At 47.8% G+C, this 14,008-nt stretch overlaps 1 protein-coding gene across 1 annotated transcript in view; it reads left to right on the forward strand.

Moving 5' to 3' along the window:
- The first annotated feature begins 6 nt into the window (after window positions 1–6).
- LOC105504401 overlaps window positions 7–14,008 on the forward strand; it is a 36,373-nt gene continuing 22,371 nt past the window's right edge. Inside the window, exon 1 of the mRNA XM_011931838.1 lies at window positions 7–214. Within this exon, the coding sequence (XP_011787228.1) occupies window positions 19–214 (196 nt within the window). The 5' untranslated portion in view covers window positions 7–18. The remainder of the gene's footprint in view (window positions 215–14,008) is intronic.

Consider the following 14,008-nt stretch of genomic DNA (forward strand, 5'->3'; position numbering starts at 1 on the left):
TGCACCACTCCAGGGCTGATGTCATGGCGCGAAGCCCGGCGATGCTGCCCTCCCAGGCCCCAGGACGGCCCGGCCGGCAGGGGCGGGGGCAGGAGTCGCCGACTCTGGGGGTGCCCCGCGTTTGTGCTGCGGTCCCACTGTGCGTCCTGTCGCCGCCACCGCGGAAAACGTCTTGCACGTGCGAGGGACATTTCAGGGGTTTCCTGTCGGTCAGGTGAGAAGGCGGAGATGTGACCTTAGAGATCAGACCTATGATAAACTTGGGCCCCTAACGAAAGGGGTGTCCCGAATTTACGTGTCCTGGTGGCAGAGGGTAAGGGACACATCTTGGGCGCCAGGTTAAGACAGACCCTTCCAAGGCAGGTCTGATTCTGCGATTCCACTCACTAGCTGGGCCCTGGGCCTAGACAGCCCCTCTGGGTTCAGGGTCATCTGTGAAAGACCTGTAATCTACAGGGATATGAGGGGCTAAAAGGAGATCCTGTAGGACCCGCGACCTTCAGCAGCACCCGGCATGTAATAGACAGTCAATAAATGTAACTCCCCCCTCCAACAGCTCTTGCCGCTCAGTTTTTCCCAGTCTTCCCTGCTACCCCAAGGACAACACCTGGGAAAAGGTGTTCTCCCCCAAAAGCAGCAGTTCTGAAAAGTGGGTGCCTCCACAGAGGCTTTTCTCTGGGGCTCCAGCCTTCAGTAGGACAGACACAGGCTCAGGCCACTCAAGCTGCCCCTGGGGCAGTTTCCGGGGGACATTCTGTCCCCACCTCCTCACCCAGTCCCCAGCCCTTCCTGAGTGGCCGGTGCAGGCATTTCAGGGGGCAGAGAAGCTCACAGCCTCCAGAGCTGCTGCCTGGGCGGGAGGAGAGCCCTCACCCCTTTCCTGAATGGGAAACAGCCCAGGAACCCAGTGTTCTAGACAGAGAAGGAGCTCCCCAGGAGCCTCTGGCAGGGAGGGCCTAGGTAGGAAAGGAGAGCCAGATGTAAAGGGAGGCATCATTTTCTTTTCCTCCTCCCTGCCCCACTCTGTCCTGCAGTGCAACAAGCAAGGAGCACTGACTGCCCTTTTTGGGAACTTGTGAATTTGGATTTGGGGGAACATGAAGAATCTGCAAGAGAAAATAATGTTTCCAGGAATAGGAGAAGTAAAGAAGGAGTGAGAGCCTCAGGAAACAAAGCCCTGTCTTGTAATTTGTAGGTTTTTGCAAACTTGTTATACTTTATTTCTAAGACCAAAGGAAATCAAGAGCTGGTGTTGTCTTATTCTCTAAGATTGGATTCCATTATTTTCAGGGTGCAGACTGTGATGGGAAATGAACCGCACTCAGATCTGGGATGTACACTTTGGTGTGATTGCGAGTGTTGTGTGGGGTGTCTCTGTGTATAACTTTCTACTGTATTCCAGAGCATGCTCAGAAGGAACTTCTGCAGCCTCCTAATGCCCATAGCAGTTCACTGCAGGGAGGCCCTGGAAGGTTTGCTAGGCAGCTGGTCACCCTACACTCCAGGTGGCCTATAGATGCAGCTGCTACGTCTTCCACCCTGGGCAGGTGTCAAGGGTTCAGGTTCCAACCGGCTTCACTTAAAGCCCTGGTTTGCTGAATCAACTTTTTGCCAGGAATAAAGTGAAGCATCTTATGATCTAGAAAATGAAGTATTTGGCCCGGCACTGTGGCTCACGCCTGTAATCCCAGCACTTTGGGAGGTCAAGGCAGGCAGATTGCTTAAACCCAGGAGTCTGAGACCTGGGGAAACCCTGTTTCTACAAAAAATTTAAAAAAATTAGCCAGGCATAGTGGTGTGTGCCTGTAATCCAAGCTACTTGAGAGGCTGAAGTGGAAGGATCACTTGAACTTGGGAGGCAGAGGTTGCAGTGAGCCAAGATTACACCACTGCACTCCAGCCTGGGTGACAGAGCAAGAGTGTGCCTCAAAAAAAAAAAAAAAAAAAGAAGTGCTTATATAGGTTTTTCTTGCTTTCAACCATAAGTAACATGTTTCCTTTGGCCAGGTCCATCCTATAAACAAAGCCCTCCAAGATTAAAATGTCTATAAGCACATAACAAGTGTTTCTTGCAGATTGGGCCATCTTCATCTGACCCAACCAAGATGTAGGAGGAGAAACCAGAATAATTTCTAGTCACGGCTGCACTGACCAAATAATAGTTAAACAGGTACATTAAACTGCAGAACCACCATCAGTGTCAGAGACCGAGGGCTTCCGCCCAAAGATGGCGATCCCGTGGGATTTCCCCCTCTCCTTTCAATTCTCAGTATCTTGGAGAGATGAGCCTCGGAGTCTTGCCCAGGATTTTACAAAAGGGCAAACTCCTACATTTCCTTCTTTGGTCTGGGTTTGTCCTCTCTGGAGTTGCGGGACTGTTTATAAATTTCCCTGTGAGGACATGCCAACCTGTGCTGTGAAATGGCTTTAGGGTAGATTCAGGAAAAGAAGAGCAGTACTGCAGTCACACTTGGATTTCTCCCAGATCTTAAAGCAACTTGTAAACAGAGTGGTTGTACAATGTGTCATCTAAACCAGAATACTTTGGATAGTAAGTGGTATGTGGTAGTATTCATAACTACACTAAGGCAACAGGACTATCTCAGGCAGTCCAGGGCAGATGGTCACCCCGCTTGTCCACCCAAAGACTGTCAGGGCACATGTCTTAGGAGCTGTCTATGCAGAGCTACAGATAAAGCAAGCCAAGTGGGACCTGCCTTGTTTGGTGTTTTTCCAGAACCTCACCCTTTCTGATTATATTGTTCTCCCAGCCTGCTGCCAGTTACTTGGGCTTGGTCTTAGATAGCACGTTTGCAGATAAAGAAGACTTGAGAGATGACGAAGGGCTTTGGGACTGAACTGAGTCAAAGGTGATGCTGGGGTTACCTACTATGCAAACAGGCACACGCCTGATGTTGAAATCACAGAAAAACCAGTAAACATCTTCAATACTTGGGATATCCTTAAGGCAGAGGTTCTCATTCTGGCTGACTTTATTTATATAACCATATCTAGACTGGCCCCAGCCAGCCAGCAGCACCCACATCTGCAGAGACAATGCAGTCAGAGCTCATCACCAAGAGATTATCTGCTGGGGGTTATAGAAGGAATCTTGACACACTTAGGGGCTTGCCTGCTTCTCAGGACTCTCACAAATGTCTAACCTTTTCAGTATCTTTACGTCCTCTCTGTGCACTCTATTTCCCAGCACCTCTGGGTTGGTATTTGATGGCTGCTGGGGATGAAGTGGGGCCTGTTACAGCAGGAAGTAGGGCCCCTGACCTCCAGCTTCCAACTTTCTCTGCCTCTTCCTCTGGCATCTTTTCTTCTCTTTCGTCCCTCATCAGCATCCTGATGCTACATCTTCATTCTCCTCCCCTGTGGTGAAAACTTTCTTTTCCACATTGATCCCAAGGGAGGGGGACTGGAGTGTGAGGCTGATGAAAGTGTAAGGGAATGTGGCTGACTTAGTTCTGCCCATCATCCCAGAGAGCTTAGAGATCCAGTCTGGACCAGAGATCCTCTTGTCCATCCTTCCATCCATCTGTCCATCCATCCGTTCATTCATTCACCCATCCATCCACTTGTTCACCCATCTGTCTGTCCATCCATCCATCCATCCATCCATCCATCCATCCACCTGTTCATCCATGTATCCATCCACCCATTCACTCAGCAGACATTTATTGGAGCCCCACTCTGTGCTGGTCTCTAGGTTCTAGGAATATAAGGAAGACTATAACTTGGATCGTGACCTCAAGAAGTTTACTCATCTAATGGGTAAACTAATATCAGGGCCCCAAAGTCTTTCAGGGGCATGAAGGAAGGGGTATAGGGGACAGTGAGTAACAAAGGATGAATGCTTAATTCTTTTTCCCTGGGGGAGAGCCTGGGGTCAGGAAAGATGATTAAGAGCTGTCCAGGAAGCAAGAAGAAGGGGCAAGATCTTGGAAGAGCATTGTTCAACCAGAGAATGGCAAGTTTATCAGCCAAGCTGACGTCTGAGATGAAAGACAGGATTCTGAGAGAGATGGAGCTGTAGGGTAGGCAGAGACCAGAAGAACATGGCAGACATTATACACCACTTGAAGGGGTGGACTGTCCTGAGAGCAGTGGGAGTATTGGAGGACCTTAAGTAGGGAAACGACAAGGTCAGTTTGAAAAACATTCTAGGAAGATGGCAATGATTCCCTTTGAGGTGAGAGGAGAGCCAGGAGCACCTACCAAAAGATTATTGCAATAGTCCAAGGAAGAGATGATGACTGGCCGTAGCTCCGAGGATGGAAAGTGAGGGATGGATTTGTGGGTTGTTGAGGAGGCAGAATCTGCCAGACTTGATAAACAATTTTCTTCTGGGGGTAGAGTGCAGCAGAAAGGGAGGGAGGAGTCAGGGATGCCTCCTTGTTTCTAGGCTGGGCAACTCACCAAGTTAGGGAATTCAGAACCAGCTGAAGGTTAGGGGGCAAGAAGGGATAATGAATTTAGTTTTGTTGGATTTGAGATGCTTGTGGAACATCCAAGTGAAACTGTCCAGTGGACAATTAAACACAGAGCAAAAGAGGAGCCAAGGCTGGTGAAAGAGATTTTGGGGTCTTCAGTCAAGAGAGAGCTTATAAAAAGGAGCAGGCTCAGAACCCCAAGAAACACCCTTTGAGGGTGACCGAGAGCCCACAGAGGACACTGAGAAGGAATGATGAAGGATGTAGGAGAAACTCATGGCATGGAGGTCAAGGGAGAGAGAGCTTCAAGGAGGAAGTACCCTTGGGAGCCTTCCCCAGGCATCTTCACACCTGGAAAGTGTGGAGATGCCTGGGGAAGAAAATGGAGTCACCAGGCAGGCATAGTGGCTCACACCTGTAACCCTAGCACTTTAGGAGGCTGAGGCAGGTGGATCACTTGAGCTCAGGAGTTGGAGACCAACCTGGGTAAAACCCCATCTCTACCAATAAAAAAAAAAAAAAAACGAAATTTATCTGGACATGGTGGTGCACACCTGTAGTCCCAGCTACGTGGGAGGCTGAGGTGGGAGCATTGCTTAGGCCCAGGAGGTGAAGGCTGATCCTGCCACAGCCTGGGCAACAGCGAGACCCTGTCTCAAAAGAAAATAACATGAAAGGAGTCAAGAAAGGCAAGGGATGGCAGGTTACGGCATTTATTTAGTAGTTCTTACTAAAGGAGTACAAATCCCTTTTATACCAAACCATTTGGTATTCCTCTTCCCCACACCCTAGAAAATGTGTGACATGTTCCCCAAGTTCTTCTTGAAGGGATTGAGGATTTTGTAGAGCTAAATAAATAAATTTGGGGAATGTGAAGGCTCAGAGAGTAAAGACCTCACTGCACAGATGAGAATGTTTTTCTACGGACATCAGTGTTCACACTTCCCATGGGGTATTCAAAGCCATATCATAGCTGAAATGGACCCCAACGTAAAGCAAGACCCCTTAGATCACCAGGGACAGCTATGCTTTAAAGGATCCAGCCCTAAGGTGGGCGTGGTGGCTCATGCCTGTAATCCCATCACTTTGGAAGGCCAAGGCCGGTGGATCATGAGGTCAGGTCAAGACCAGCCTGGCCAAGATGGTGAAACCCCATCTCTACTAAAAATACAAAAATTAGCCAGGTGTGGTGGCAGGCGCTTGTAATCCCAGCTACTTGGGAGGCTGAGGCAGAGAATCACTTGAACCCAGGAGGCAGAGGTTACAGTGAACCAAGATTGCAGCACTGTACTCCAGCCTGGGTAACAGAGCAAGACTCCATCTCAAAAAAAAAAAAAAGGATCCAGCCCTAAACTTGCAGTTTGAGTCTCAGGCCTATGATTTAGAGTCTCAGTCATCTATGGTTTAAAATACTATTGATGGCCTGGCGCAGTGGCTCATGCCTTAATCCCAGTACTTTGGGAGGCCAAGGCCAGTGGATCACTTGAGGTCAGGAGTTCAAGACCAGCCTGGTCAACATGGTGAAACCCCATCTCTACTAAAAATACAAAAATTAGTCAGGCGTGGTGGCATGTGCCTGTAATCCCAGCTATTATGGAAGCTGAGACAAGAGAATTGCTTGAACCCGGGAGGCAGAGGTTGCAGTGAGCTGAGATCCAGCCACTACACTCCAGCCTGGGTGGCAGAGTGAAAATATGTCTCAAAAAAACAAAAAACAAATAAAATACTGTTGATAATGAGGAATAATTATAATTATTAAGCAATTACTACCTGTCAGGTACTTTACACAATTGTCCCCTTTAATCTTTGCAGTAGCTATATGAAGTAAGGACTATTTTTACCCCCTGCTTTGCATGTGAGGAGACCAGGGCTTACAGCAGTAACTAACTAAGTAGTTGTGTGACCATGGCCTAGACCTCAGCTTTCCTCATGGGTAAAATGGGAGGTTGGACTAACTCAGTATTCTCAAAAATTTCCACTGAGGTACCTCTGACAGCAAAGAAATGGATGTGATAACCACAGTGCTGTCAGAATCAGTCCATTCCCAGTCCTTGAAGTCTTGAATTCAAATACATGTAAAAATGTATTTGAATTTTGCATTCTCCTTGGCACATAACTGTATTTGTCTTCATAAAAAGATAATGTTTGAAATGACTCACTGGCCAGGCACAGTGGCTCACACCTGTAATCCCAACCCTCTGGAAGGCCAAGGCAGGTGGATCATTTGAGTCCAGGAGTTTGAGAACAAGTTTGGCAACACAGTAAAACCCCGTCTCTACAAAATATACAAAAATTAGCTGGACGTGTGGCACGCCTGTAGTCCCAGCTACTAGGGAGGCTGAGGTGGGAGGATTGCTTGAGCCCAGGAGGCAGAGGTTGCAGTGAGCCGAGATCATGCCACTGTACTCCAGCGTGGGTGATAAAGTGAGACCCTGTCTCAAAAAATAAATGAATGAATAAATAAAAATAAAATTACTGACTGTTCAGAGAAATGGAGTTCCTAGGAAATGTGTCGTGCTTGGTGGTAGCATCTCTGTGGGCCCCTGGGAATATGACTAGGCCCGCCTACCCATGTAGGTGATCTGCAAGGCTCTCCCTGGCTCTGGCGCTGTTCTGCTGTGCCTAGGCTATGATGAGGCAAGTCAAAGGGGCTTGTGGAATAAGGCCCAGCATTTGCTTTCAGTCCCTGTATTCATGTTTTCTAAGGAGGTTTCCTAGAATCTCCCAGGGTGTGCTGGAGAAATGAGCTTGGCAGCCAGAAGCAAATGAAAATCGGAAAAGGCAGTGTATACATGTTGTAAAAATAAAATGCTTGGAGGCAAGAAAAAGGGAAATCCATTTAGAAAGGAACAAAATAAAAACTCCAGGGGGTTCCTGACCCAGAAACCTCTTCTGATTTTCAAACTGAAATTTACACTGTGAAGCACAAAGAATGTTCCAGGGGAGCTTGAAAGGTGATTCAGAAATGCACTGGAGTGGCTCAGGGTTGGGTCCTTAAGGACACTGTGAAACAGCCTAGATAGGTTTTTAAATGACCACTTCCTCTTTCCCTCCCCTTGGCCTGAACTTGATGTAAGGTCACTTCCCTCCTCCTCCCTCTGCAGCCACCGCCTCTGTCCCAAACAGGCAAAACTATGGAGTGACGCTCACGGCGGAAGTGTGGGGAGGGGAAAGCAGGAGGAGCTGGGGACTCAGGGCAGGAGCAGGCACCAGGGAGCTCCTGGGCAGCTGGCTGTGCATGGCTCCTCTATTCTGAGCCTGACATGCTCTAGGGAAGTGCAGTCACAGGGAGCTGGCTGAAGGCTCAGGATAGGCTTTTCTGGCAGGTCCAGTTCCAATCAAGCCAGCTCCTAATCTCCCAATCAGTTTGCTTTCCTCCTGCTTTAAAATATCTTTCTCCCTGTTCCCCTGGTCTCTAGCCACACCACCCTCACTGCTCTGATCTTATCTATGATCACCTGCCCAATCTACTTAAAGCAGTGAAGTAGACTGAAAATAACCAGACTTTCAGCAAATTTTTTTTTTTTTTTTTTTGAGACAGAGTCTCGGTCTGTTGCCCAGGCTGGAGTGCAGTGGTGCGATCTATGCTTACTGCAATCTCCACCTCCCGGGGTCAAATGATTCTCCTGCCTCAGCCTCCCAGCCTGGGACTACAGGCATGTGCCACCACACCCAGTTAATTTTTGTATTTTTAGTAGAAACCCCTCAACACGGGGTTTCACCACGTTGGCCAGGCTGGTCTCAAACTCCCGGCCTCAGGTGATCCGCCCACCTCGGCCTCCCAAAGTGCTGGGATTACAGGCGTGAGCCACCGCGCCCGGCCTTGGCAAGTCTCTGGACACCTGTCTTCCATCAGGGTCGATTATATTAAATTACACTGACAGAAGAAAGGATTGGATGACTTTTGAAAAACCCAAAGACAAGCTAAAGAAACATTGAGTTGGCCGGGCGCGGTGGCTCCCGCCTGTAATCGTAGTACTTTGGGAGGCCGAGGCATGCGGATCACGAGGTCAGGAGATCGAGACCATCCTGGCTAACACGGTGAAACCCCGTCTCTACTAAAAATACAAAAAATTAGCCGGGCGTGGTGGCGGGCGCCTGTGGTCCCAGCTACTCGGAAGGCTGAGGCAGGAGAACGGCGTGAACCTGGGAGGCGGAGCTTGCAGTGAGCTGAGATCCGGCCACTGCACTCCAGCCTGGGCGGCAGAGCGAGACTCCGTCTCAAAAAAATAATAATAATAATAAGGAAGCATTGAGTTCACCAAACTGGAAGGTCTTGGAGGGCAAGAATTGTAGCTTACCCTCCTTTGTAGCTCACACAGAGCCTTACATGGAGTAGGTGCTCAGTATTTTATGAATGTGTGCGTGGATAAAACCAGTTTGCAAGAAACCACGAATAAGCTTTCCACCTGCTGGTGAACTTGTGAAAGACACCTCGCAGCGCCTCAGCTCCCCCAAGTGGCCATACACTGTAATCCTAAGAAAACCCTCAGCTTGGACAATCCTTTCTTTCCAAGAAGCACTTTGTTACAGGAAGGGGGTCCCAATCCAGACCCCAAGAGAGGGTTCTTGTATCTCACGCAAGAAAGAATTCAGGGTAAGTCCATAGAGTAAAGTGAAAGCAAGTTTATTAGGAAAGTAAAGGAATGAAAGAACGGCTACTCCATAGACAGAGCAGACCTGAAGGCTGCTGGTTGCCCATTTTTATGCTTATTTCTTGATTATGTGCTAAACAAGGAGTGGATTATTCATGCCTCCCCTTTTAGACCATATAAGGTAACTTCCTGATGTTGCCATGGCATTTGTAAACTATCATGGCACTGGTGGGAGTGTAGCAGTGAGGATGACCAGAGGTCACTCTCATCACCATCTTGGTTTTGGTGGGTTTTGGCCCTCTTCTTTACTGCAGCCTGTTTTATCAGCAAGGTCTTTATGACGTGTATCTTGTGCCAACCTCCTATCTCATCTTGTGACTTAGAATGCCTTAACCGTCTGGGAATGCAGCCCAGTAGGTCTCAGCCTTATTTTACCCAGCCCCTACACAAAATGGAGTTGCTCTGGCTCAAACACCTCTGACAACTTGATACTTGTTAATAAATCCTTTTGACTCTAACTCATGATCCTACATTCTTAGCAGAGAAGCCAAAAATGTCCTAGGACACTAGTCAGAGAAAAAGGCCTTTGAAAGCCGTGGAAGCTGTTTTGCAACTCAGGACCCTCTCTTCTCCACTGGTAGGTGTTCTCTCCCCAAGATCCCTTTCCCTATCCTTCACGCATCCAGACAGAGAAAGCCTGTATTGAGCACCCACTATGTGCCAAGCATTGGGCTAGGTGCCGAGAGATATGAATGGAGACTTTACAAGGAGGGGAGAGATCAAGTGTGCACCCAGATGTGGGAGAGGAGACCGGTACAGGAAGAGCACCGTGAGTTCAGACAGGGAGAGAACTCCATTGTGGGGATTAGCAAAGGCTTACATGGGAGGTGACAGGCTAATGAGCTGGGCCATAAAGGGCAGTTAGACTCATAATGTATGGAGATGGACAGCATTCTGGTTACCTGTTGCTGGGCAACAAACCACCCCAAACTTGGCAGTGTAACAGAGCAGTCATTTGTTTTTCTCTCTTCTAGGGTTTTACCAAGCTCAGCTGATTGTTCTTGCTGGGATTTCTCCTGTGATTACAGTCAGATGAGACCTGGCTGGATTCTTCACAGAGTCTGCCTTACTCCTGTGGCTGTAGGCTGATGCTGGCTGTCAGCTGGGACCTCCGCTGAGGCTGTTAGCCAGAATCCCTACATGTGGTCTCTCCATGGGGCCTGGACTCTCTCACAGCATGGTGGCTGGTTGCAAGGACAAGCATCTCAAGAGAGAGCAGGAGAAAGTTGTCTCACCTTTTGAAAACTGGCCTCGCAAGGCCCATAGCAGATCCTCCCCTGTGCTCCGCTAGTTGAGACAGTCGCGAAGCCCCACCCAGTTTCAAAGAAGGGGACAGAGATGCCATTTCCTGATATGTGAGTGGCAAGGTTCTGGAAGAGCATGTGGAATGGAAAGCATTTGAGGAAAATACAACTTGCTGCTGTCAGGAAGGTCATTTCAGGCAGATATCTTCATTGATGGTACCTTCGGAAACGTATTTTTAGGAAAGAAAGCAGTTTTTACAGACTTGGCATTGCTAAGGGAAACATAAGGTTTTAGAAGTATTTACTGAGCCATCTTCACTAAGAGAAGATGCTAAGGAAGAGGGAGATGCCTTTTGAAGTAGACTCCAAGGGGGAAACAGGAGGCTGGGATGGATGGCAGCTCACAGCTGGCAAAGGCAGTGGACTAGCAATGAGGGATGAAAGCCTACCAAGACTGATTCTTAGAGGGGGAAGAATTGACTTTGTGTTCTTATAGCAAGTGGCCAGGAATAACCAGAGGCCATGTCCAAGCTGAGACCTCAAAAACAGTAGTAGGCAGGGGCCAAACCAGAAAGCAACAGTTAACAAAAACTGTATTGCAGCAAGAGAGATAAGATAAGCACACAAGTGTAACCACCCAACGGGTTCACATTGCCTGCTGCCTAGACAGAGCCGACTTATCAAGACAGGAGAATAGCAATGGAAAAAGAGTAATTCACACAGACCCAGCTGTGCAGGAGACCGGAGTTTTATTATTACTCAAATCAGTCTCTCTGAGCATTTGGGGATCAGAGTTTTAATTTGGCAAGTAGGAGCTTGGGAAGTGGGGAGTGCTAATTGCTCAGCTTGAAGATGGAATCATAGAGGGTTGAAGTGAAGGAGTGGCCTGCCCCTCCACACCTGTGGGCGTTTCTCATCAGGTGGAACGAGAGACTTAAGAAAAGAAAGAGACGCAGAGACAAAGTAAGTGGGCCCAGGGGACCTGTGCTCAGCATACAGAGGACTCACGCTGGCACCAGTCTCTGAGTTCCCTCAGTATTTGTTGATCATTATCTTACCATCTTGGAAAAGGGGAAGTGGCAGGACAATAGGGTCATAGTAGGGAGAAGGTCTGCAGAGAGACATATGAATAAAGATCTCTGTGACATGAATCAGTTTAAGGAAAAGTGCTGTGCTTTGATGTGCATATGCAAACATCTCCATAAACATTTTCAGTGCATAAAGGGCAGCCTTGCCACTAGCACATCCCACCTCCAGCCCTAAGACAGTTTTCTCCTGTCTCAGTAAATAGAACATACAATTGGGTTTTACATCGAGAAGTTCCATTGCCCAGGGACTTGCCCAGGGACGGACAGGAGACAGATGTCTTTCTCTATCTCACCTGCCAAGAGGCCTTCTTTCCTCTTTTACTAATCCTCCTCAGCACAGACCCTTTATGGGTGTCGGGCTGGGGGATCAGGTCTTTCCCTTCCCAGGAGGCCATATTTCAGACTATCACATGGGGAGAAACCTTGGACAATACCTAGCTTTCCTAGGCAGAGGTCCCTGCGACCCAGGAGGCCATATTTCCGACTATCACATGGGGAGAAACCTTGGACAATACCTAGCTTTCCTAGGCAGAGGTCCCTGCGGCTTTCCCCAGTGTTTGTGTCCCTGGGTACTTGAGATTAAGAGAATGGTGATGACTTTTAACAAGCATACTGCCTTCAGGCCCTTGTTTAACAAAGCACACCCTGCACAGCCCCAAACCCATTAAACCTTGAGTCAGCACAGCACATGTCTCTTGCAAGGACAGGGTTGGGGGTAGGGTCACAGATTAACAGCATCTCAAATACAGAACAAAATGGAGTCTCTTATGTCTACTTCTTTCTTTATAGACACAGTAACAGTCTGATCGCTCTTTCTTTTGGATCAGAGTTTTAATTTGGCAAGTAGGGGCTTGGGAAGTGGGGAGTCCTAATTGCTCAGCTTGGAGATGGAATCATAGAGAGTTGAAGTGAGTTTTTTTGTGCTATTTTCTGTTCCTGGGTGGGATGCAGAACTGGTTGAGCCAGATTATGGTTCTGGGTTGTGTCAGCTGATCCACCCAGAGTGTAGGGTCTGCAAGATATCTCAAGCACTGATCTTAGGCTTACAACAGTGATGTTATCCCTAGGAGCAATTTAAGGAGGTTCAGATTCTTGGAGTCAGAGACTGCATGAGCCCTAAACTGTCATTTCGAATCGTGTAGCTAATTTGTTAGCTCTGCAAAGGCAGACTGGTCCCCAGGCAAGAAGAGGGTTTTTTCGGGAAAGGGCTATTATTAATTTTGTTTCAGAGTAAAATCATGAACTGAATTCCTTCCCAAAGTTATTTCCACCTACGCCCAGGAATGAACAAGGACAGTTTAAAGGTTAGAAGCAAAATGGTTAGGTCTGATTTCTTTCACTGTCATAATTTCCTCAGTTATAATTTTGTAAAAGCGATTTCACAAGCAACCATAAGACATAGCAGCTATCATTTGGGGATAATACAGGGAGGCAGGGAGCAGTCATCATGCATGAGCAAGAGCTGGGTCAGAGATAAGGCACAGCCCCAGGTTAGAAGGCAGCTTCACACTGAGATGAATAGGGAGTGAAATTAAGGACCACCGCAGAGGTTGACGGCCCCAGGCTCTTGATGGCACCATGACCTGAATGTCCAGCATCTTCCCTGTCAACCACCAACTTTATAGGAAAGGGTGCGTGAGCCAGCAATAATGGTGGTCGGGCTTGGCTGTGTGGGAAATAGGGAGTTTGCCCACCTGGCAGCTGCTGAGTGTCTCAGTAGTGAGCTTCCCGCTACACAATGTCTGGACCCTGAGACCCAAAAAGGAAGGAGACTTTGGCTTCCTTCACTATGGGCATTCTGTGACCCACCCTGGCAATGAGAAAGACTAAAGAGCTACAAGATATTACATCTACCTTGTGTGTTTCACTTGCTTATGAGCACTAGAGCTCTGTCACCTGAGCCCCCACTAAATGCAGATGTATGTGACTTTAGAAAGGTTAGATTTACTCTTCATAGCTCAGGGTATACAGACGTGGTCCCAATAAAAGTTTCCTTTGCTACAGGGGGCTGAGGACAATCATGAGGTTGTGAACTCTTTGAGGACAGGATTAGATCTCTGTCAATATCTGTATGCTCAGTGCCTAGGATAGCATCTAGTTCATGGAAGGAAGGAAAGGAGAGAGGAAGGAAGGGAGGGAGGGAGGGAGGGAGGGAGGGAACACAAAAGGACGTGCCATGAATTCTTAGTCCTACCTGATCTGGCCACTCCAGGAGTGCCAGAGGGGTTGCTCTGACATAAGGTATATGATAATATTTCTTTAAAAAAAAAAGAGAGAGATAATTCACATGTCATATGATTTGCCCATTTAAAGCGTATGTTTCAATGGGTTTTGGTATATTTACAGTTTTGCAATCACCACAGACCATTTTAGAATGTTTTATCAAGTTAATAGGAAACCCTGTACCCGTTTGCAATCACTCCTGCATTTTCCTGCAACCTCCCAAGCAACTGAAACTGTCTTTGCAAAAATTACAGCAATGAGAAAATTATGACCGTGAAAGAGATCCGATCTAACTGACTCCATCTTGCTTCTTTTTTTTTTTTTTTTGGGACGGAGTCTCGCTCTGTCACCCAGGCTGG

The sequence above is a fragment of the Colobus angolensis genome, unplaced genomic scaffold, assembly GCF_000951035.1.
Source record: "Colobus angolensis palliatus isolate OR3802 unplaced genomic scaffold, Cang.pa_1.0 Scaffold91, whole genome shotgun sequence".
In the NCBI taxonomy this organism is placed as follows: domain Eukaryota; kingdom Metazoa; phylum Chordata; class Mammalia; order Primates; family Cercopithecidae; genus Colobus; species Colobus angolensis.